The sequence below is a fragment of the Oncorhynchus tshawytscha genome, linkage group LG18 (assembly GCF_018296145.1).
Source record: "Oncorhynchus tshawytscha isolate Ot180627B linkage group LG18, Otsh_v2.0, whole genome shotgun sequence".
In the NCBI taxonomy this organism is placed as follows: domain Eukaryota; kingdom Metazoa; phylum Chordata; class Actinopteri; order Salmoniformes; family Salmonidae; genus Oncorhynchus; species Oncorhynchus tshawytscha.
In genome coordinates this window covers 20,117,505-20,143,734 of record NC_056446.1, presented here as the reverse complement: position 1 = coordinate 20,143,734, position 26,230 = coordinate 20,117,505, and the positions used below count along the sequence as shown (strand labels likewise).

The window sequence follows — 26,230 nt, the reverse complement described above, 5'->3', positions numbered from 1 at the left end:
AACAAAGACTTACTTTATGCTAGCTCAAAAGTCTTCCAGTAGATACACTTCTTTGTGGTTCTAAGATGGATAATTACAGGAGGTGGGACAAAAGGAGCATTTTACTATTAGTTTTCAAGAAAGGAAATCAGAACGAAAGCAAGTAAACAAAGAGATGGTACCTAGCTAGGCTAGCTGTTAGTAATCTCTGAAGTAAAGAAAGGCTGGGTGAGTGTAATATTAGCCAAAATACTTACTCTTTTCAGAGAGCTTCCAATTTGGACTGTCAGGTGTGACATGTCGTTTCCAGTTGATCCTGGGCATTCTGAAGAAAGTCTCCAACTCACCAGGATTGACGAGAGACAAAAATCGGATCTTCTGCTGCATCGTCAGTCTGATGTTCTACCTCCTCCATTATCAGAATTAGCTGGTCCCATTCTCGAAAGCCAAAACGTTCACTGTCTGTTGGTAGAGGTATGCATCTCCCGCATCTGTACCACCAGTCACTGTGCGTTCTGGGAAGAGCCTGTGTTTCCTAGACACTGGCTTGCTTCGCTCTCTCTCTAGCTCTTTTCTCTCGGTCCCCTCACGAAAAAGATTGCAGTTAGAGTGCAGTATAGCTGTGGTATGCTGCAAGTATTGCATACAAAATGTATTTTTTACTGCAGTAATTTTGCAGTGTAACTTCGTTTAGAGTACAATATAACTGCAGCTATTCTGCAATTACTGCATCCAAAATACCACTGTCGACTGCAGTTACTGCAGTTTCAAGAACTGAAATCTTTTTTTGTAAGGGTCAGCTTGCACATGGAACAACTCAGCCTCAGTACACTTCGGCTCAAACCGATATGGCCCAAAAGTATCATTCTGAAAATAAAGCAGGTCTCCAATTTCCTCTTCGTTCTCGATCTGACATTCTTCACTCTAATAAATTTGACGAGGGCAGCAAATACTGTGAGGGAGTGAGAACAGAAAAGTATTGTTTACATCCTTTAACCATGCCCACCCCGGAAGTCACCACCACGCATTAATCTACTTCCTGGATACGAAAATAACAATCAATACTGAAATAAGTTAGCTTAAAAATTGTGCTGAGAAAGTCATTACAAGGACTATTGCGGTAATGGAGGTCAGTAGTGTGTTTGGGAGGTATTTATGATGGACTTTGATGTTACATTGGGTTTCTTTGGAAAGGCGGGGTAGAATCGGCTTATTAGGCCTACTGTACCCACATCTAAATACTCAAGCAATGGACTGACAAATGACAAGGCAAGTGTTAAAAAGTGCCCAGAAGTGTTTTTGGGTGAACTTCCCGTTTTAAGACGGACTTGTTGAACACTGTTGGTTAGCCAGGCTAGCAAGACTATGCTTCTCTACGGCATTTACATGTTAACAGAATTACAATTTGACTCAGTTTTTTTTTTCACTTTAAAATGTATGCTAAACAAAAACCATTGATTTCAAAGTTTAACAAACCATAACGCTATTCACAAGGACTCTCTTTAACCTTTTGTGACTAGGGGGCAGTATTTTCATTTTTGTAAAAATAACGTTCCGGTAGTAAACGGGATATTTTGTCAGGACAAGATGCTAGAATATGCATATAATTGACAGCTTAGGATAGAAAACACTCTAAAGTTTCCAAAACTGTAAAAATATTATCTGTGAGTATAACAGAACTGATATTGCAGGCGAAAGCCTGAGAAAAATCCAATCCGGAAGTGACTCAAATTTTGAAAGCTCTGCGTTCCAATGCGTCCCTATTGAGCAGTGAATGGGCTATCAACCAGATTACTTTTTCTCCGTATTCCCCAAGGTGTCTACAGCATTGTGACGTAGTTTTACGCATTTATGTTGAAGAATACCCGTAAGCGGCTACATTGCGCAAGTGGTCACATGATGGTTCTCAAAATGATTCTCGCGTAAAATACAGAGGTAGTCATTATTCCAATCGGTCCTACTGAAAAACCAATTGTCCCGGTGGATATATTATCGAATAGATATTTGAAAAACACCTTGAGGATTGATTATAAACAACGTTTGCCATGTTTCTGTCGATATTATGGAGCTAATTTTGAATATTTTTCGGCGTTTTCGTGACTGCAATTCCCGGGCGATTTCTCAGCCAAATGTGAAGAACAAACGGAGTTATTTCGCCTACAAAAATAGTATTTTTGGAAAAAAGGAACATTGGCTATCTATACTGTACTCTGCTGTACTATACCCTACTTTCCTTTACTGTACTCTACCCTATTGTACTGTACTACTGTATTGGATTCTACTGTACTCTATTGTGCTCTACTCACTGTATTGTCCTATCCAAACTTGTGAAACATACATCTATGGTCGGTGTCAGTAAGAACTGGGAGAGGTGACATTAACTGGAGAGAGAAAGGGGCATAGAGAGAGAAGACAGGGTTGTCCAGACTGTTTTAACTAGAGGTCAACCGATTTATGATTTTTCAACGCTGATACCGATTATTGGAGGACCCAAAAAAGCCCATACCGCAAATTAATTACTGTCTTTGTTAGGAAGAAATGGTCTTCACACAGTTTGCAACGAGCCAGGCAGCCCAAACTGCTGCATATTTCCTGACTCTGCTTGCACAGAACGCAAGAGAAGTGACACAATTTCCCTAGTTAAAAGAAATTAATGTTAGCAGGTAATAACCTCTTGAGCCTACTTGAGACGCAGACGTCCCACCTAGAGCTCTGGAAATGCAAATGCGCTACGCTACACGCTAATAGTATTAGTTAAAACGCAAACGTTCATTAAAATACACATGCTTGGTATTGAAATAAAGCTACAGTCGTTGTGAATCTAGCCACCGAGTCAGATTTTTAAAATGCTTTTCGGCGAAAGCATGAGAAGCTATTATCTGATAGCATGCAACACCCCAAAAGACCCGTAGGGGATGTAAACAAAAGAATTAGCATAGTCGGCACTACACAAACCGCACAATAAAATATAAAACATTAATTACCTTTGACCATCTTCTTTCTTGGCACACCTTGATGTCCCATAATCAATACTGGGGTTTTTTTTGGATTAAATCGGTCCATATATAGCCTAGATATCGATCTATGAAGACTGTGTGATAAACGGAAAAAAATAGCGTTTCATAACGTAACGTCATTTTTTAAAAGTTAAAAATTCGACGATAAACTTTCACAAAACACTTCGAAATACCTTTCTAATGCAACTTTAGGTATAACTACACGCTAATAAGCTATAAAAATCATCAGGAGGCGATGTAAATTCGATAGTTGGTCGTGTGGAAAAAATGTCCGGAAAAACACAGAGACAATGCCTCAGGTTGGTGGTCGGAGGGAATCGGTTCCCTTTGGTCGGATCTACCAAGAATCAAATCAGAATCAAATGAGGAGACTCTATACATCCTGTGGAAGCTGTAGGTACTGCAAGCTCGGCCTCATTTAATACGGTTCACCTTTAACAATGGGTTGAAGTGGCGCATGGATATTTTTTTCCATCTCCAGTGATCAGATTTTCCTGCGCTTTTCGATGAAACAGACGTTCTGTTATAGTCACAGCCGTGATTTAAACAGTTTTGGAAACGTCTGAGTGTTTTCTATCCACACATACTAATCATATGCATATAATATATTCCTGGCCTGAGTAGCAGGACGCCAAAATGTTGCGCGATTTTTAACAGAATTTCCGAAAAAGTAGGGGGAGGCTTAACAGGTTTTTTAACTAAATATGCAGGTTTAAAAATATATACTTGTGTATTGATTTTAAGAAAGGCATTGATGTTTATGGTTAGTTACACATTGGTGCAACGACAGTGCTTTTTTCGCGAATGCGCTTGTTAAATCATCACCCGTTTGGTGAAGTAGTCTGATTCGATGATAAATTAACATGCACCGCATCGATTATGTGCAACGCAGGACAAGCTAGATAAACTAGTAATATCGTCAACCATGTGTAGTTAACAAGTGATTATGTTAAAATTGATTGTTTTTTTATAAGATAAGTTTAATGCTAGCTAGCAACTTACCTTGGCTCCTTGCTGCACTCACATAACAGGTAGTCAGCCTTCCACGCAGTCTCCTCGTGGAGTGCAATATAATCGCGCCATAATTGGTGTCCAAAAATGCCGAATACCGATTTATGGAAACTTGAAATCGGCCCCAATTAATCGGCCATTCCGATTAATTGGTCGACCTCTAGTTTTAACACTCTTGGTTTGACTAATGAAATAAACTAAAACTTGACTAATCTGGATTTGGCAGATGCCAGGAAAACGTTACCTGCCCGACTGCACAGTGTCAGCTGTAAAGTGTGGCGGAGGAGGAATAATGGTCTGGGGCTGTTTTTCATGGTTCGGACTAGGCCACCTAACGCTACAGCATACACTTGCATTCTAGATAATTCTGTGCTTCCAACTTTGTGGCAATGGATTGGGGAAGGCCATTTCCTGTTTCAGCATGACAATGCCCCTGTGCATAAATCGAGATCCACACAGAAATGGTTTGCCAAGATCAGTGTGGAAGAACTGGCCTGCACATAGCCCTGACCTCAACCCCATTGAACACCTTTGGGATGAATTGGAACGCTGACTGCGAGCCAGATCTCATCGCCCAACATCATCACTAATGCAATTGTGGCTGAATTTAAACAAGTCCCCTCAGCAATGTTGCAACATGTAGTGAAACGCTTTCCCAGGAGAGTGGAGGCTGTTATAGCTGCAAAGGGGGACCAAATCCATATTAATGCCCATGATTTTGGAATGAGATGTTTGACAAGCAGGTGTCCACACATCTTTGGTCATGTAGTGTAGTTAGCAATATAAGTTGTTTTTTAGGTTTGGATAGAATTTTGATTAAACACATGACAATGATTTTGAGACACTAAGATGTTATTATAAATTAAATTAAACAGTCACACAAATGTGTATGAAAATGTAACTGCACGCAGATCGTTAGGAATGGTAATATAAATTGAGTTGTTTTTGCCTTTATGTAATCAAACAGTGACTTAAAGCGTCAGACAGGCTCAATGCATATACCTGATTTTATTAAAACACATAGGGTGTGTCTATATATGGAAAAATACACATTTTAAAATGTCCACAAATTGATTAGTCGAAAGAACGGATGACTTTCGGATGATTTTATGATTGATTTTGGTCGGGATAACCCTACTTTATATCCCCATATCATGTTATGCCATTTTCCCAAACGATTCCATTATATTTAGAAATGCATCTAAAATACCTTAGAACCACACATATCCATGTCCTAATAAACTAATATTACCTGTAAAGAGCTTAAGCATAATGTATGATTATTATTTTTTTTAAATCTCCACTTTCGAATTTTGAAAATACACTTAATTACAGTTCTTATGCTGAAATAGCAGGTATTTTTGTCAGTTGCATTAAGATCAGTGAGTTTAGTATTATGCAAGTCATTTGGGATTAACAAATGACAGTGTGTATTGGGTTACTGAATCTAAAAAGAACTCAGTACAGCTTTAACTAACTACAGATCCTAATATTAGTGATGCAATAAGAAAATGTTTCTTTTTTTTGTCATGTTTTTTTGTCAAGTGCCAGTTTCGTGAGAACCAACCTTTTCAGGTATCTGCTATTTACTGGCTAATGAATCTAGTCTATAGAAGACCACTATGTGGTTCATTGAATACATTGACCACAGTTTCAAAATGATTCTCCTTTAAACAAAATCACTGTCTGCCACTTGACTTTCTTCCGATATCCAGTCATCGTTAGCCGACCACAGCACACAAACACGCCTTGGGGAAAGAAAAGACAGTCATTTGCTAGTTGACTGACTTGAATATCGGGGCTGTGTCATGTTGTCTACAGCGCCCTTGTAATATGCTATATCTAGTGACTCAGTCATTCATGCGCCTGAAAGCCATTTGATTGGTTGTTTGCACACACACACACGCAATCTCTGTTGACCGTGGTTATTTACATAGCGATGTGGGAGATAAGGCAGCCAGTAGTATAGTGCAGTACAGTGTACCAGCCAGTCTCGTTGTGGAAACAAAGGCAATAGGCTAGCCCGACAGACCGATTGTTACAGACTAACAAGCCTGTAAAAATCTTAGATGAGAGCCTATTGAAAGATTTTTTTAAATATGACTAAAATTCTACAATAAGCAGTGATTAAATCTTACAAATGGAATTGTATAAGACTGACTGATCTCATACCAGCCTACTATCACTTCCTCACAGAGGCCATGTCTGGATCAATGGGACTACACTCTCTCCGTCCTCCGTCATAAAACAAGAGCTGTTACACCATACAGAGTGAAATCCTCTCCTGTGACCCTATTCTGTCATCTGGTCCACTGTTGTTAGCATTACCATGTTAGCTAATGTGTAAGCCCAGCCACTGCTGGACTGTGCAGTCTGTTCTGCTGCTTGTGTCCTGCCCTCTCATTATCCAGGCCATGATGTTGATGAGGAGGGCAATTCACTTCTATAAATATAGGACTATAGAATAGTTTGTAGCCCAATGAGCAGCCAGCGTGTTAATCGACCTGGAGGAGCGGTGCTACGCTGCCTGGTGTAAACATAACTTAGCCCACACAAATGGGACCACTATACAACACAGACATACAGGAGAACAAAGAAACACCATGACGGCACACAAGCATGACACACATCAAAGCAGTCAATGATGCACACACGGCAAAAAATTGCTCAGTGGCTCTGCTCCTCTGACATCATCAATGTTGGCCTAGCAGCCTGGGCTTGCTCCGAGGGAGAAAATACCGCTAATCACAGATCCATGATCAGCTTTCCCTACCCGGATCCGAACCCTCAACCATTATGACTTGAAACGCCAAGCTGGACTGGGACCTGTATGTGGGAACGACTGCTAGCAAGATCCCTCAGCCTTTTTTCCTCAGGCTTCCATCCAGACACTCAGATCCTCATCCTCACTTAGGCTTGGTAAGGACATTCTGCCACTTAGCTGATAGCGAGCTCTCGCGCCTTAATAATCCATCCCACTGGCCAGCAGCCATCAATTCCCCCAGCGCCCATTATTTACCCAGGCACCACAGATAAGGCCACTTCTGCTTACACTAATCAGTGTTAGTGTTGATGGTGTAGCCTACATTGAGAAGGCGCAGCAGGGCATGAGGCAGGGTCCTGACCAGACCAGCAGTCTGTCTGCAGAGCCTCGTTTACCACTGGCCAAAGTCAGACAGTATCTCATCCTGTTACACGGACAGAAATTAGGAGCTCGTCCCTCCCGTTGGGGGCCTCCATAAATTATGTTGTGGTGAAGCAGAGATAAGTGGTGGATGGAGATCGGGGACAAAGGATGCTTTCATACCACCGTGTTTTGCCTCCAAGGGTCCTTTGCCAAAGGTGGCCTTGGCGGCCTATTAAAAAGGGGTCTAAAGCTAAATCGTCCTCTTTTTGTCTTAGATTGTCCTGGGTTGACTTGTTCTTATTCTGCCAGAGTAATGTTTGCCCTTGAAGTACCGGCGCTGCTGGAAAGTAGACAAAGAAAGCCCTCTTAGTTTTTCCTTAGGAGGAAATGCCTTCCTAAACACATTACAGCACACAGGTGGTTAGTGCAGCAGCTAGGCTTTCTTTTTTATAGGAAATAGTGCACATAGAACACATCTACCACTTCTTAGACTTACTTTCAAATTGGTCGGGTCACCCAAGAAGTTACATATTGCAGCTTTAACTTGAGCAAATTAATGCATTTAATAATAAATTCAATACAATTAGTGGATTTCCTTCTATGTTAAATGCATTTTTTTGGGGAATTCCGTTTCAATGTCTAGATTCCGTGATTCCGTCAGGATTATTCGCAATTCAGATTTTATAGGACACTTCTATTTTTGTGAAGTAGACTGGGGGCTTTCTGAATACTCCCATTAATGCGCCATGTTGACCAGTGGGTGAAACTTCCTTCCAGTTCGGTTTTATGAGATTTGAGAGTCACCTGCCTGGACTGAAAAACGGGCCAGGAGTGGAGCGTCATGACTTAGGATAGGCCTACGTTACAAACTAAAGTAAATAGCCTATTTCAACCAGCTCAAAAGTATTGTCCTATCATTGGTGTACAGATTAACACACACGCGCACACACACACACACACACACACACACACACATGGCTGGATTCAAAACATATGCTCACAGTGGGAGAGAGGTCAGGACTAGCTGTTCCCTGAGTGCTTCTGGAACAAAGTGGGTCCACTGATTAAATGGGTCAGTGGGTTAATTTAATAGCACTACTACCACGTCCAAGACGAGGAAACACTGTAGACTAATACATACAGGGAGAGGTCACACACCAGTCAATACTATACTAGGATGCCAAGACACAATAGTAGTGAGAGCAGCTCATGTTGTTGAGACAGACGAGATGGGGGTGCTTCAGTACAGTACATTCCCAGAGTAGCCTAATTGCATCAAAATCAAATCGTATTTGTCACATACAACAGGTAGACCTTACAGTGAAATGCTTACTTACAAGTCCAACAATGAAGTTTTAAGAAAATACTTACAAAATAGTAAGAGAAAAAATTAACAAATAATTAAAGAGCAGCAGTAAAATATCAATAGTGAGACTATATGTACAGTTCCTTGCGAAAGTATTCGGCCCCCTTGAACTTTGCGACCTTTTGCCACATTTCAGGCTTCAAACATAAAGATATAAATCTGTATTTTTTTTGTGAATAATCAACAACAAGTGGGACACAATCATGAAGTGGAACGACATTTATTGGATATTTCAAACTTTTTTAACAAATCAAAAACTGAAAAATTGGGCGTGCAAAATTATTCAGCCCCCTGAAGTTAATACTTTGTAGCGCCACCTTTTGCTGTGATTACAGCTGTAAGTCGCTTGGGGTATGTCTCTATCAGTTTTGCACATCGAGAGACTGAAATTTTTGCCCATTCCTCCTTGCAGGTCCAAAATCATCTCCTTTGTCTTGATCACGTTGAGGGAGAAGTTTTTGTCCTTGCACCAAACGGTTAGGTCTCTGACCTCCTCCCTATAGGCTGTCTCATCGTTGTCGGTGTTCAGGCCTGCCACTGTCGTCATCGGCAAACTTAATGATGTTGTTGAAGTCGTGCCTGGCCATGAATTCATGATTGAATAGGAAGTACAGGAGGGGACTAAGCACGCACCCCTGAGGGGCCCCCGTGTTGATGATCAGTGTGGCGGATGTGTTGTTACCTACCCTTACCACCTGGGGATGGCCCGTCAGGAAGTCTAGGATCCAGTTGCAGAGGGAGGTGTTTAGTCCCAGGTTCCTTAGCTTAGTGATGAGCTTTGAGGGCACTACGGTGTTGAACGCTGATCTGTAGTCGATGAATAGCCTTCTCACCGGTGTGGCTTTTGTCTAGGTGTGGAGTGCAATAGAGATTGCATCACCTGTTGGTGCGGTTTGAAAATTGGAGAGGGTCTAGGGTTTCTGGGATAATGGTTTTGAGCCATGACCAGCCTTTCAAAGCACTTCATGGCTACAGACATGAGTGCTACAGGTCGGTTGTCATTTAGGCTGGTTACCTTAGTGTTCTTGGGCACATGGACTATGGTGGTCTGCTTGAAACATGTTGCTATTACAGACAGGGAGAGGTTGAAAATGTTGGTGAAGACTCTTGCCAGTTGGTCAGCTCAGTACACAGTATTGGAGGCCCAAAAAAGCCGATACTGGTTAATCGGACAATTTTTTTTTTCTTTTCTTCTTTGTAATAATGACAATTAATTCAGTATTGTTGTAACACTTATTTTAACTTTTAATATAAAACATCAATAAAATCAATTTAGCCTCAAATAAATAATGAAACCATGTTCAATTTGGTTTAAATAATGCAAAAACAAAGTGTTGGAGAAGAAAGTAATATGTGCCATGTAAAAAAGCTAATGTTTAAGTTCCTTGCTCAGATTTCCGATTGTTATGAAAACTTGAAATCATCCCTATTTAATCGGCCATAGTAGTCGACCTCTAGTACGTATGTACAGTCACTGTGGGGACGACGTCATCAATGCAGTGTATTCCTGAATGCCATCGGAAGAATCCCGGATCATATTCCAGTCTGAGCTAGAAAAACAATCCTGTAATTTAGCATCTGCTTCATCTTACCACTTTAATGTTTGCTTGTAAGCAGGACTCAGGAGGATAGAATTATGGTCAGATTTGCCAAATGGAGGATGAGGGAGAGCTTTGTATGCGTCTCTGTATGTGGAGTAAAGGTGGTCTAGAGTTCCCCCCGGTTGCACATTTAACATGCTGATAGAAATTAGGTAAAACTGATTTAAGTTTCCCTGCATTAACGTTCCCGGCCACTAGGAGCACTGCCTCTGGATAAGCATTTTTCTGTTTGCTTATGGTGATATACAGCTCATTGAGTGCAGTCTTAGTGCCAGCAATGGTCTGTGATGGTATGTAAAACAGCTACGAAAAATACATATCTCTCTAGGTAGATAGTGTGGTCTACAGCTTATCATGAGATACTCAACCTCAGGCGAGCAAAACCTTACTTAGGTATTGTGCACCAGCTGTTGTTTACATATATACTTTGCCCGCCACCCCGTGTCTTACCGGAGGCTGCTGTTCTATCCTGCCAATGGAGTGTATTACCCGCCAGCTCTATGTTATTAACATCGTCGTTCAGCCACGCCTCGGTGAAACACAAGATTTCAATGTCCCGTTGGTAGGATATACATGCTTTTAGTTTGTCCCATTTATTTTCCAGCGATTGAACGTTGGCTAACAGTACGGATGGCAGAGGCAGATTAGCCACTCATCGCCTGATCCTCACAAGGCACCATGATCTCCTTCCGTGAAATCTGTTTCTTTCTCCTGTGAATGACGGGGATGAAGGACTTTTCGGGTGTTTGGAGTATATCCTTCCCGTCCAACTCATTAAAGAAAAATTATTTGTCCAATTCGTGGTGATTAATCGCTGTTCTGATACCCAGAAGGTCTTTTCTGGCATAAGAGACAGTAGCAGAAACATTATGTACAAAATAAGTTACAAACAAAATAGCACGGTTGGTTAAGAGCCAATAAAACGGCAGCCATCCTCTCCGGCGCCATCATATGTCTAGTCCACTGATCCAAGCCTGGACCTAATCAAAGCACAGGAACCAATGGGGCACAGGAAAGGCTCTGACTCCGATGGTACTGCAATTACCAATAACCTTATGGGGATATCTGCTGAAGTGGCCATCATTATAGACATAAATAATGAGAGGAACGGCCGAAAGCATGGCTGTACATAAAATGATTTATCAACTGGATGATGAGCCGCCATGAGTCAGATGAGGCTGTGGCATTTAGCTAGGACATTTCCATGTAAAAGGACCCATGAGCCCAAACGTGAAGTTCATAGGAGCATATCAAATTGGGTGTCAAATGAAAGCTAAGAGTCTATATTTTGGGCAAATGAAAGCAAAGATTCATTTTTCAACCATTTTCATCTAAAGAAATCTGGCATAAGTAAAGGATTTGATTTCTGTTAAACAGATGGACAAGGGCTCTTAAAATATCTACCAGAAAGTCTTAATGTATCGTAAATACAATAACGTTGACGTTAAGACAATGTCAACTAATGTTAATTTTGAATAAATTGTGTACCTTCTGTAGGTTTAACAAATATTGCCTTGTAATTGCGTTACTCAAAACCCAGATACTGTACCTTCTGAGATATTTTCACATTTCTCTCCCTTATGAGGGAGGATAATGAAAGTTCACAGAAGTAATAGTAGACCTACCAATTAGTTATAGTGATTTTACCAATATCATTTTTGTTTGAATTATTAAGTGATTTAAACGGTGTATTCAGACCCCTTCCCTTTTTCCACATTTTGTTACGTTACAGCCGTATTCTAAAATGGATTAAATTGAAACATTTCCTCATCAATCTACACACAATACCCCATTTAAATTTTTTTTAAAAATGCCTTATTTACATAAGTATTCAGACCCTTTGCTATGAAACTCTAAATTGAGCTCGGGTGCATCCTGTTTCCATTGATCATCCTTCAGATGTTTCTACATCTTGATTGGAGTCCACCTGTGGTATATTCTATTGATTGGACATGATTTGGAAAGGCACACACCTGTCTATATAAGGTTCTACAGTTGGCAGTGCATGTCAGAGCAAAAACCAAGCCATGAGGTCAAAAGAATTGTCCGTAGAAGGCTGAGACAGGATTGTGTCAAGACACAGATCTGGGGAAGGGTACCAAAACATTTCTGCCGTATTGAAGGTTCTCAAAAACACAGTGGCCTCCATCATTCTTAAATGGAAGAATTTTGGAACCGCTAAGACTCCCTAGAGCTGGCCGCCCGGCCAAACCGAGCAATTGGGGGAGAAGAACCCGATGGTCACCCTAACAGCTCCAGAGTTCCTCTGTGGAGATGAGAATGAGATGAGAAAGGACAACTATCTCTGCAGCACTCCACCAATCAGGCAATTATGGTAGAGTGGCCAGACGGAAGCCACACCTTCCTTAGTAAAAGGCACATGACAGCCCACTTGGAGTTTGCCAAAAGGCACCTAAAATACTGACCATGAGAAACAAGATTCTTTGGTCTGATGAAACCAAGATTGAACTATTTGAATGCCAATTGTCACATCTGGAGGAAACCTGGCACCATCCCTATGGTGAAGTATGGTGGTGGTGGCGGCAGCATCATGCTGTAGTGATGTTTTTCAGCGGCAGGGACTGGGAGACCAGTCAGGATTGAGGGAAAGCTGAACGGAGCAAAGTACAGAGATCCTTGATGAAAACCTACTCCAGAGCACTCAGGACCTCCGACTGGGGGCGAAGGTTCACCTTCCAACAGGACAATGATCTTAAGTACACAGCCAAGACAATGCAAGAGTGGCTTCGGGACAAGTCTCTGAATGTCTTTGAGTGGCCCAGCCAGAGCCTGGACTTAAACCCGATCGAACATCTCTGGAAAGCCCTGGAAATCTCTGGAAAGCCCTGGAAATAGCGGTGCAGCGATGCTCCCCGTCCAACCTGACAGAGCTTGAGAGGATCTGCAGAAAAGAATGGGGGAATACGGGTGTTCCAAGCTTGAAGCGTCATCCCCAAGAAGACTCAAGTCTGTAATCGCTGCCAAAGGTGCTTCAAAAAAGTACTGAACAAAGGGTCTGAATACTTATGTAAGTGTGATATTTTTAATTTTTTTTGCAAACATTTCTAAAAACCTGTTTTTGCTTTGTCATTATGGGGTATTATGTGTAGATTGATGAGGGAAAAAACTGTTTAATCCATTTTAGAATAAGGCTTTAATGTTTAATTTGGAAAAAGTCAAGGTGTCTGAATACTCTCTGAATGCACTGTATGTAATGGGGAATTGTTAGACACTAGCAATCAAACGCAAACAATTCACACAATGAAGTTATGAAACAATGATGTGCACAGATTTGCAGGTTGAGACTGCCTTCGGCAGAGAAACGTGCATTCTGCATCTTAGCCACACTCGCCTCGGCAATGGATTAAAGGATCTGCGTGGTCAATCGAATGTCTGCAGTGGCCGTACAGAATTTACTGTAATACCGCCTCTGCAGAAGTCAGGGCATTCATACCTCTTTCATTTCACGTAACAGAGGAGAGCTCTTGTGAAGGATGTTGTCAAGGAACTGAGTTTGTGTTTATACAGGACCACCTACCACCATCCAGTTATGTCAATGCGGAGCTATACTGAGGCCTCCACATTGGTACAACATTTTGGAAGCACATGGCAATGTGGTACGTAGCTCGATTTGGTCTCTGCGTGCCTGTGGAGGCTCCTCAATTGCATGGACCAAAAACTATCTTGACATATCAAACCACAGTAAAAGTAAGTGCTAATGGTAAACATCCACCATTGTCCCCGTTCCCAAGAAAGACTAGCCTCGCTCTCTCAACAACAGCCTTTTGCACTGACCTTTCTTGTGATGAAGGCCCTGCAGCAGCTAGTCAAGGCCCATATCACGTTTGTGGCATGTGCTCTTCTGGATCCCCTCCAGTTTGCATACCGCACTTAAAGGACGACGCCAAGCTGTTCTTGATGGACACCATCCACAGACATCTGGAGGGCAGAAGGGCCTCTGTCAGGCTCTTATTTGTGGACTTCTCATCAGCATTTAACATCATGCAGTCTGCCATCCTTGCCAGACCTTGTCTCACAGTTGTCTCACAGTTCAATCATGATCACGGCCACAGAGAGTCTATGCCAATGGTAAGACACGCTACTCGCTTGCGCTGGTTCACCACGGTGTGTACGGTCACCTTTTTTATTCTCTACACCAATGCCTGTCAGAGTGGCCATACCAACCTCCATCTTGTGAAGTTTGCCAATGACACAGTCCTCTCAGACCATCAGGACTTCATTGACAGGTGTGACTGCGCTGCTGGAGTTGAATGTTTCCAAGATGAAGGAAATGGTTGTCAGCATCAGGAGGAAGCCAGGATGGACCCGGTGATCATCCAGGGTGAGGAGGTGGACAAGTATAAATATATTGCTGCCATCTTTGATAACTCCCTGAAGGTTGAGCAAAACAGATGTCATTTTAAATTATTTTTGTAAAATTATTTTTTAAAACCTTTTTATTTAACAAGGCACCACCTCCAAGCCATTGTGATATGCTCTAAGATCACCAGGGTGCCTCTCAGAAGTCTGGCCTCATTCTTTGAGAAGCAGGCCAGGAGGAAGGCCCATGACATCCTGGGGGACAGCATGTCCTCGACACGCAGTTCCAACTGCTCCCCCTTTGACGCTGCCTGTCTCAAGTGCCCCACCAATGGGCACAGAGCCTCGGGCACAAAATATGAGACCATCTTCCTCGTTAAGAGGACCATTAACGAAGACCTAGGGATTATTCTAGACATAGTTTAGTAAGAACTGTAGCAACCATGGTTGTTTAGTTTCATAAATTGCACCATGCACTTAAAACTGTTGCCTTAAATGTTGTATTTATTTTTAAAAAGTATACTGTCAGTCTGTGTGTGTTTATCCTGTCTGAAGCACCCTTTCCATCCCTGAGTAAATTTCCCCTTGGGGATTAATAAAGTTCTATTGTAAAACAGGTACACATGTCAAAATGGGGGATTTACTGTACTTCTTTAAGTGGTGGGGTTACTCTTTGCTGAACACAAACTCCAGATTGTGGCTTTAAGTAAATTACATTGTTTATATACACATTTTTTGACTCATACTTAATCAAATAACTGTTTTACAAAAAATCTGTACAATAGGTGTAAGCAGTGGTCCTAGTAAATAATTAACGTTACCAGCACAGCACACCCATTGACTATACATTAGAATTGGCTTATTATCATTATCAAAATGAGGGTTCTAATTACCAAAACTGACCTAAACATGAGGCGATAATGAGAAATTTGTGTTTCGGTAATGAGGCCCTTACCTCAATCTGCAAGTAATGGGAGATGGTCAGTGGGGTGGTAGCGTAGCCTAGTGGTTAGAGCGTTGGACTAGTAACCGAAAGGTTGCAAGATCGAATCCCAGAGCTAACAAGGTTCTGCCCCTGAACATGGCAGTTAACCCACTGTTCCTAGGCCCCCATTGAAAATAACTGACTTGCCTAGTAGAATAAAGGTTTAAATACAAAAAAACAATTGAACACATCACTAAAGCCCATGTAATGGTTCTCAGAGTTTTTTCCAATATGAGTTTTTTAGTAATTCCGGTAATGAATAGATCAAGCGTTGTAAATGGGGTGTTTGAGATCCTCATTCTGAAAGCATATAAGTGAAATAATAAAATAAAAGTATGCTCATGTAAGGACTTCTCCTCTAGATTATGCATCATGGGTGAATTAAACCAAATTATTGGAGATTTTACAGCAACTTCAAAAAGTGTTACGGTAATGAGAAACGTCCAGAGACAGTTTTTACGCAATAAATATGACGGTTTATTTTAAACTTCAACTAGTAAACAGTTTTTAGAATTTATGGACAAACTACAGCAACATATTTAGTTTTAATCAGATAAATTAGGTTTTTCGAATATTATAAAATGACAGAATTTAATCATGCACCACGATTTTCAAACTCTTTGTTACTGCCATGGTTAAAACTAGTTTCACGAGAATCACCCAATTTAGAGACTTCATATCATAGTAGGTAGGCTTTGTTTTTTGATCCATCCCTGTTTTCTCAAAGAATGCATTTTCTTTCAATTCACACACTTGTAGGCTCAAATGCAAAAACATTCTTCAAATGCAACATGTCCGGGCTCTCGAGTGGCGCAGCGGTCTAAAGCAGTGCATCTCAGTGCTAGAGGTGTCACTACAGAACCTGGTTCGATTCCAGGCTGTATCACAACCGGCCGTGATTGGGAGTCCCATAGGTTGGCGCACAATTGGCCCAAGGTCGTTAGGGTTTGGCTGGGGTAGGCCGTCATTGTAAATAAGAATTTGTTCTTAACTGAGTTGCCTTGTTAAAATAAAATACATTTTAACAAGCATGCAGGTATGATCAATGTCATTGAGTGAAGTGTCTGTATGCACATTTGCAGGCTTCAGGACTGTCATACCTCTACATGTCATCACAATGTGTCCAGCGATCTCTGTTTTGTTATATTGATAACTCCCTCTCTCTCCCCCCACTCCCTCTCTCTCCCTCAATATCTCCTGCCCTCTCTCCCTCCCGCCCTACCTCCTTCTCACCAGTAGAGGTTGTGGTTGAGTATGAGTATGATGCCCTCCATGAAGATGAGCTGACCCTGAGGCTGGGAGACGTGATCAGGAATGTCTGCAGGATCGAGGAGGAGGGATGGATGGAGGGAGACCTCAACGGGAAGAGAGGACTCTTCCCTGACAACTTCGTCAAGGTGATTTAGAGCCTCTCCCCATTTTAAACAATATTGAGACACTGACCAAAACAACTTCCGGGTTGACAGGTACACTAACAGTATTATAATATATGCCATTTAGCAGGCACTTATTTTATCCAAAGTGACATACGGGTGGTCCTGGGAATTGAACCTGCTATCTTGGCGTTGCAAGCTCCATGCTTTACCAACTACAGAGTACTGGTTGCACACTTGGGACTTGTAAACCCTAGTGCACAATGAAATCTGGTGTTTCCGTTGAAGACATGCGTACACTTCTCTTTCTAATATGAAATGGAGTTGTCATGGTACTCATTGCAAATTCTAAGTCACGCTAGTAGTAGAATGTTGTGATGAAGTCACAGAGAGCGGCTGCTCTTCCCTCGTCCCTCCCTCCTGGCTGTAATCCAGAGTAGTGAGATAGGAAGTCTGGCAGCTTTGAGGAGGGATATCTCGCTGTACTGAACTGAACTTTGCTCCCGGACACTAAGACTAGTTTTCTTCCTCTAGAAGTGCTTCTATGACTGTCTGAGACTAAAAGTTCTTCCCAGGAAATCATGTCTGAGTTGGAGGAGTCGGTAAGGGATTTACTCGTCTTTACTAAACGTCAACATGACAGGGTTCTTTGAGGTGTGTATTATAATCAACAACTGATATTTGCCAGCGGAGGTCTTGATGTTTTGGGTGTTGGCGGTGCTGTCACAGTTTGCACTTCTGACACCTCAGAGGCTTAAATCTGTTTGTTTGGCTCTCCAAGGAGAGGAGGGAGAAAAGGAAAGAAACTCCTTTTCTCCATATGAGATTGTTGGAAATAGCAGCCAATTATGCAAGAAAAGTTAGGTATTTTTTTGTGTCTGATACATTTGCTGTTTGTTCAGCTTCACCACAGTGAGTTGTACAAGTCAGCGTTACTCTTAGAAAGTGTTGTTGTTTCTGAGAATGGCTGGTTCTCTCTTGGGATAGAGCCGAGAGTCATCCAGAGGAGGATGTCTCTCCTTCTCTCCCCCCAATCTCAGCAGTCTGGCTCCTCCCGAGGACTCTCACCTCCTTGCCGTCACTCTTGACTTGATGGTCTTTATTTTATGGATTGAATTAATCTTAAAATAGTTTTATAGTTCAGGAGTCAGGACACTGGTCGGAACGCTGGTCTCTGTCCTGTTACATGAGTAAAAAAAAGTGAAATGTGTTGTTTTACAGGGTCAGATATAGTAGTACGGCACCCCTGAAGCAAATTAGCGTTAAGTGCCTTGCTCAAGGGCACATCGGTACATTTTTCATCTTGTCAACTCGGGTATTCCAACCGGCAATTCGGATACTGGCCCAGCGCTTTAACCGCTAGGCTACCTGCCGCCCATAAGGTAGAGAAGAGACTTGCTGTCCAGTGTGAGAGAAGCAGCCAGTCAGCAGGACACACACAGCATTCCTGTCTGTCTCCTCTTCCTCTGCTGTGAAAATACCCAGTCAGCATGTGTGAACCAGGAAGCGGATGGAGCGGGGATCAGCAGGGGTGAAAGTAGGTTTAATTTCTTACTGGTACGGGACACCCAGATAAATAAAAACAATGTTGGACTTTTGACTGGAGCAGGGGTCGAAGGCACTGCATCTCAGTTGAAGAGGCGTCACTACAGTCCCTGGTACGAATCCAGGCTGTATCACATCTGGCCGTGATTGGGAGTCCCATAGGGTGACGCACAATTGGCCCAGTGTCGTCCAGGTTTGGCCAGGGTAGGCCATCATTGTAACTAAGAATTTGTTCTTAACTGACTTGCCTAGTTAAATAAAGGTTACATTTTAAAAAACAACAACATATAATTGGCTTACAAAAGGGGAGACACAAATACAATATGTGACCAACCGACTCGATTTGGCCTTATGTAGCAAATTTTGAAATTGTGTTTATTTTTTATTTTTATTACGTTGGATAGAAGTGGAGACTCGGAAATAGAAAATTGTATATCATACACTACAGTTGAGGAACAATGGGAAAGTAATTCTGCTTTGAAAGTTGATCAACTTGTAACCTTACTTTTGAGAAAATGACCCATGAAGATTGTGTACCTACTGGAGAGCTCTTCTTTGTCTACACCCATTCAGCATCTTTCACACCATTTTAAGTTTTAGCCCCACCCATCTCTTTCAAGATTCACATGTGAGGCTATGTACTAAACAACCAAAGATTTGAAGACTAAAAGCCGGCTTATACTACAGGTGTGTTCGTAAATTTAATCTGGGGTGCCAGAGTGTGCTCTGGGCATTCGTAGTGTTGTCAGATTGGCCGTTTTGTAAAGTCAGAGCGTTTCTCTCTCGGAGCGTTCAGAGCTCACACTAGACGCTCTGGCTGAAAGGTAGGGTTGATCCGAGCGTCCTGGCCTAACGGCAGTCAAGCACCCAGACTGACTGGCTAACGTTGGCTAGCTTGCTAGTGAATTCCAGACACAAATGAGAGAACAGCTCACTCTGACCATTTTACTCGCTCTAGCAGAGCTGGTTAGGCTGTTTTTATGTTATCCAGAGTGTTGGTGACTGCAACTTTGCTGCTGGCAACTATTTTTAATTAATATTTTTTGCCATTGTTTCCTGACACCGGACATATTCAACAGGTGTTGAGCGTTCGTACATTTTGTGCTCAGATGAGTGCTCTGAAATCGGAGTAGATAGCCAAAGCGAATTTACAAGCTACGTCTATCGACAGTTCTCAGTGACATCATAAACATTCTATTGAAATAGTTACTTGCATAGTGGAGTCTTTTGTTTAGACATGTAGCTAGCTAGCTAGCTAAACAATGAACCATAATTCCAACTCATAACATTACTACCCTGCATGAAGGTAGCTCACCAACCAGGCTCAATGTTAGCTAGTTAACATTAGGCTATAACTAGCAATACAAATGGCTCTGAGATTTGAATAATATTACTATACAGATCATACACCTAACGTTAGCTAGCTAGCTAACTTGAAATGAAGATGACTTTCTGACAAAATTAGAAATGTGTAATATCTGAAAATGTAGCTTGCTAGACTATCTTACCCGCATATATCAATGGACGCTTCTCCCTCTCTTTCATGGATGCTATTGTTGCACATACAAGTTTGTTATTAAGGCACATGAAAGTTCACAATGTTCCAGAAGACATTTCTTCCCCCCAAAATGTTTAGATTTTTAAGTTTATGTTCAAGTGGTGCTCCTGTGAAGTAGTGACACGCAACATACGCCTAGTTTTCTGAAAGGAGTCACATATGACGTCCATCTAACCTGGAGGAGGAAATTATCGTCCAAAAACAAAGAAAAGTGGCACAGACCCAATGATCAAGACGGTGAATATGCACACTCAGCGGGGATTTGGGATGTTCTCTGCTGGTGCAATAGCCATTTGCCTTTTGAACAGTTTTTCTGTGATTATATTTTTTAAAATTCTGATATGCCTGGCTGGGTCTCTCTGCTTTTCATTGACACTCACAACTTAACAATCATCTACACTGAACAAAAATATAAACGCAACATGTAAAGTGTTGGTGCCATGTTTCATGAGCTGAAATACAATCTCAGAAATGTTCCATACGCACAATTTATTTCTCTCAAATTATTTATGCAAATTTGTTTACATCCCTGTTAGTGAGCATTTCTCATTTGCCAATATAATCCATCCACCTGACAGGTGTGGTATATGAAGAAGCTGATTAAACAGCATGATCATTACGCAGGTGCACCTTGGAGTATTTCTGTCTGTAATAAAGCCATTTTGTGGGGGAAAAACCCATTCTGATTGGCTGGGCCTGGCTCCCCAGTGGGAGGCCCACCCATGGCTGCACCCCTGCCCAGTCATGTGAAATCCATAGATTAATTTATTTATTTAATTTGACTGATTTCCTTATAGGAACTGTAACTCAGTAAAATCTTAGTTGTTGTATGTTGAGTTTTATATTTTTGTTGAGTTTATTTGGTCATTTGCAGCTTCAAATCTTGACATGGTTGGACTTTGCCTCTTGAACTCCAATAGTAGTTGTTCTTTACAACCTTGCAAGTGGAACAGTAGTCGTCTGTAATATGATCATTTGGTGTAAATTCAGCATGTGAAGACTTTGCAAAGCAAGTTTCAAAAGCAGGTTGCCATAGCTCTCATTTGTTCAGTGAGGTGGACGCCACTAGAGACTGGGAGCGATTCCATAGTGATTTCTTACAGCGTTCCTGGGAGTTTCTGGCAGAGTGAGTGGAGCGGGCTCTGACTGGCTGCTGTCCTAGCCCTGCTCAATGGTCTGAGATGGAGAGGAAAGGAAGCAGGTCTCAACATGAGCAGACAGGTCCACGGAGTAGTAAAGCATACACACAAACATTCACTCAGAGCATGTACTATATTGTATCAGTTATTATAGCGGTTAATGCTGTGGAAACATTAAAGCACACAAGGTGAGAGACCTGTGTCAGCAAACTTTTAGTACAGTCGATCGATAGTGTGTTTGTGTATGAGGAGTCCAGTTGTTGTATGTTTATGAGGAGTCTGTTAAAGTGCTCTGAGGAGGAATGACCCTGTGTACTTCCTGCTGCTCAGCTCGGTGAATCATAGCATTTCTGAGGGCGGGAACTACAAAATGGTTGATTCCATCTGGGCAGTTAAAGGGGAACCTTAGCCTACATGAACCTAGCCTTTGGCTGCTTCCCCCCACGACACACTATTCAAATCTTGACATGGTTGGACTTTGTGCCTCTTGAACTCCAAGAGTAGTTGTTTACAACCTTGCAAGTAGAACAGTAGTCGTCAGTAATATGACTTAACGATTTACTAAACTCAACCATTTACGATGGAGTTGCGTAACAACTAGTGTGGGTGGACTGGAGCGCCGATGTAACATAAGTTACTTTTTAATTGTGCATTGTTGGGAATGGGCTTGTAAAGTAAGCATTTAATGGGGAAGTCTTCACCTGTAGTATTTGTTTCATGTGACTCATACATTTTTATTTTAAAATAATGTTTTTATCCAAAACTACTGATTTGGATAATCAGTAGTTTTTGATTAAAACATAATTTTATGTGAAGTCGGAGCTCCAGTCCGACCACGCTAGTTGCCGCTCAACGGAGTCCCTGCCCAGCAACTGAGTTTAATCTGCTAACATAAACTTAAATGTTAGGGTTAGATGAAGTGAGAGCCTACACATGGTTTGGCCTGTGAAAGTTACTTTACAAGTTCAATATGAAGGCATCAGATATATTGGCTGTATCAGTTCATGATTGTAGGTTTTGTGTTCAGGGTTGTGGCGATCATTACATTTTCGTCATATTCTTTAAAAAAAAAATGGCAACCATCATTCTGTAGCTAAAGGTAATGTCAACCTGTTCATTATGGAGAATATAACAAATGCCTTGTTACTAGACTATTCAAAATCAAATACAAATTCACTGTAATTGTAGGCTAACCATACTCTGTAAGCCACCCTGCACTATCGATAATGATACAGTCCACACTCCAGGGCTATAACTAGAGTTTGTTTAATTTTGATGCAGCCTATAGGCTAGACCAATTATGTACCAAAGACATCTTGAATCTTAAATTAAATAATACATCTGTTGTGCGTAATGTACTAGTAGTAGTCTATTAGGCTATGTATTGTATAATGGGACAATATTCTTTTATTTGTTGTTGCTTGGGCTCGTATAGGCCTATGCATAAGCTCTAATATATGTATGGGGGTTCTACAAGTGACATCTTAAATGCTTTGTTTTAATCATCACCTTAGAAAGCGCTGTCAATTTCGTTGTTTGGCTTTGAAACCAGATCCACAAAAAACATGTTTTCCACTCAGTTGCAATCTTTTGTTAAATGTCTGTCTTCAAATTGTTCGATCACAATGTAGCATAACGGTGGCTTTTTAAAAGCATGATACACTTTTGACAAGTGTTTGATGTGATTTTAGATGTGCATGTGCATTGACATCAGAGTGATTAGGGGGACAATACCAGGCCACTAGTGACCTGACTGTCATTAGCGAGTTGGGTACTTACAACACATCAGCGCCATGTACAGAGCACATAGGAGATTTGACTATTGTCATGACCCATGACTGCCGGTGTGGCGCAGGTTTTCTGCTAGGAAAGTGTTGCGCCGGACAACGTGACCCGGGGAGATTTTAGTTTACTGTCCATTTTGAGAAATTTACCGGATCCATATGCATTGGGTGCATAATCCATCAGGGCATCCACCTACGGTGCTCAGAATGACAGAAATCACATTTAGATTATGGTTATTCTTCTTAACAGTACATGCAACTCCTGTAATGAAGCAGCCAATAAAACATCATTTTCAAACATTCACGGGAAAACACTATTCTAAACCACGCACCTGATGAGTTGTTCCACATGTGACAGAGATTAAAATCTCTGTTAGAAACTTAGATGCAACTACTAGGATTGTGCCTTTTTGGCTTATGGACAATGAAAGAAAGTTGATATGAAAAGACCAGGAGAGAAACGGCACATGAGGAAGTCTTTCATAGGTCCAATAGGCTCGGGAAGTAAATTGAAATACATTTGCCAAATTTATATAATTACTCCTGTCTGTACAGAAACAAATTAAATCATTAGTAATACTTCACCAGAAAGCATGACTTAGCCACAGAGGAATCATAGATCATTAGCTTCTTTAAAATGTTTTGCTGTGGATTGTTTCAAATCACAAGCTTGTAAGCCACCACCATGCTTCACCATAGGAATGGTGCCAGTTTCCTCCAGATGTGACGCTTGGCATTCAGGCCAAAGACCAGAGAATCTTGTTTCTCATGGTCTGAGGCCTTTAGGTGCCTTTTGGCAAACACCAAGTGGGCTGTCATGTGCTTTTACTGACTAGTGGGTTCCGTCTGGCCACTCTACCATAAAGGCCTGATTGGTGGAGTGCTGCAGAGATGCTTGTCCTTCTGCAAGGTTCTCCCATCTCCACAGAGGGCCTTGGTCACCTCCCTGACCAAGGCCCTTCTCCCCCGATTGCTCAGTTTGGCCAGATGGCCAACTCTTCTTCCATTTAAGAATGGTGGAGACTGCCTTCCGTGTACTTGGGGACCTTCAATGCTGTAGAAATGTTTTGGTAACCTTCCCCAGATCTGTGCCTCAACACAATCCTGTCTCGGAGCTCTACGGACAATTCTTTCAACCTCATGGCCTGGTTTTTGCTCTGACATACACGGTCAACTGTGGGATCTTATATAGACAGGTGTGTGCCTTTTCCAAATCATGTCCAATTAATTACATTTTCCACAGGTGGACTCCAACCATGTTGTAGAAACATCTCTTGGATGACCAATGGAAACAGGGTGCGCCTGAGCTTAATTTCAAGTCTCTTAGCAAGTCTCTTAGCAAATGCTTATGAGACTAAGGTATTTCGATTTGTTTTTTATAAATTTGCTGACATTTCTGGATACTCCATAATTATAGAGCAAAAGCATGTGTTGTGTGTAGATTGAGGATTTTTTTGTTGTTGTTGTATTTAATCCATTTTAGAATACGGCTGTAATGTAACAAAATGTGGAAAAAGTCAAGGGGTCTGAATACTTGACAAATGCACTGTATGTATGAAGATAATGTGTCTTGCATATAATTAACATTTTAGACAGGAAAGGGAGGGGTGTGTGGCTAAGATATAGGCGAGTCTCTCTCCAGAATGGTTCAGCTGTCTCCCGCCAATTCTTGCGCAGTCATTGTTTCATTGTGTGAATTGTTTGCCCTTTGTTTGTTTGTTTGTTTGTTTTGATCAATTCCCCATTTCACCAGAAAGTAAACGGACGTAATGGGGAATTGATAAAGCGAGAAACTCGAGTCTAGACAGAATTGCAGGCAGACAGGCTGAGTAGAAAGAACCCTGAATTTTCATGTTTTTGTCATCTTTGTATTTTTACTTAGTTGACAATGGAATTTATTGGCCTACTGCTGCATTGGTCTATAGGCTGAGTTCCATGCCCTAATGTCTTTCTCGGTGTATCAATGTGTCCACTTGACAGAGGCCGGTGCTCTCACTTTAGTTGAATTTTAACTTTCAGATCACTTTAATTCAGATTTTTATGATTAGCCACGTGACAATGATTTTGAGAAACAGAAACGTTATTGAAATGGAACTGTTCCACAAAAATGTGCAGCTGTTCCTCTTGTAATATAGCTGAAATGAATCATTGTCCTCTCTGCTGTGTGTGTGTGTGTGGTGGCAGGAGGTAAATGAGCCCAAGGAGGTGAACGTGACAAAGGAGGAGGCCGAGGAGGAGCTGCCCCAGCGGAGAGAGAAGAGTGCAGGGAATGTGGCCAACCTGGTCCAGAGGATGAGCACCTACGGCATCCCAGCTGGGGGCTTCCAGCCACACTCACAGCCCCGTGGACTCAAGAAGAGTAAGTTGTGCGTGCGTGTGTGTGTTGGCTGTGCTTTCATATTTATAATCACATGTTGTCTCCAACGAAGCACTAACTGAAACACTAGGAAGAATGCGCAGGGTCTTCCATTCATTTCTGTGGACTTAATCTACCATAGGCTACAGCCTGCTGCACACAGAGGGAACCAACACATGTAACTCTCAGAATAAACTGCTTTCAATTCATGTTTCCCAACACTGTGGGAGGAAGGAAATCAGATGTCTGTCCTCTGAATTGTGTCAAATGTATTAAAAGGATTGTAGGTGCATTCTGGATATAGCCTATATTCCCTGCTGCTGTATTTGCATGTCTGTCTGCTAGTCATGGAGGCTTTTCTTCCACATTGAGCCTTTGTATAGCATACACACATTCTCTTGTGTGACATTGGTGAATAGAACTTGATTGACTTGATGTGTCAACAGCAGCAGGGTTAGATGAAGGTCAAGTCCCTATTGAAATGCAGCATTAAAGTGGAGATGACGAACTTCTGATAATCACGTTTGTCTCTGCAGGAAACTGCCACTAGCCCATGCCTCCTCCAATCCAATGCTTTTAGATTTGTGGGAAGAAGTGAATGAGTGTACCCTTCAGAAGAAAGGAGATATTATTGGGACTCAACAGCCCCTGTGTGCAGCTGTGCTTGTTCAGAGGGGCGTGTCCTGCCACAGGAGCAACTTGCTGAAAAGTCCCATAGTGCTCCTATCAGGAGAGGAGTGTTCTCCTCCTCCACTTCCTGGATCCAGACACCCTTCCCACACTGCCCTCATGCACACCAGGGTGTGTAAACACATCATAAACGTGCACACGCTTCCAGGATGTTGACGCCATTAGCCGACCCATTGAGCAGCGAATGGACTGGTGTAACTGGTGTTCCCAGCCTTCTCAGGCTCCTGTCTGTTGTTGTTGTTGTTGCAGTGTCTAAGAAGCGGCAGTGCAAGGCGCTGTTTGATTACATGCCCCAGAACGAGGATGAGCTCGAGCTGAAGATTGGGGATACCATCGACATCGATGAGGAGGTGAGGCTAGTGCTTCGTTACACATTTAC

The 26,230-nt window shown here is 41.9% G+C and overlaps 1 protein-coding gene across 4 annotated transcripts in view; it reads left to right on the top strand.

Moving 5' to 3' along the window:
* Positions 1-26,230, top strand: part of LOC112217646 (CD2-associated protein) — a 91,013-nt gene that overhangs the window by 14,918 nt on the left and 49,865 nt on the right. For 2 of the 4 annotated variants that reach the window (XM_024378077.2, XM_024378075.2), the window contains exons 2-4: positions 16,643-16,803; positions 24,990-25,164; positions 26,101-26,201. In XM_024378077.2, coding sequence (XP_024233845.1) covers positions 16,643-16,803; positions 24,990-25,164; positions 26,101-26,201 — 437 coding nt within the window. Of the gene's footprint in view, positions 1-16,642; positions 16,804-17,230; positions 17,382-24,989; positions 25,165-26,100; positions 26,202-26,230 lie in introns of those variants that run through there. The other 2 variants (XM_024378076.2, XM_024378078.2) reach the window with 2 other exon arrangements.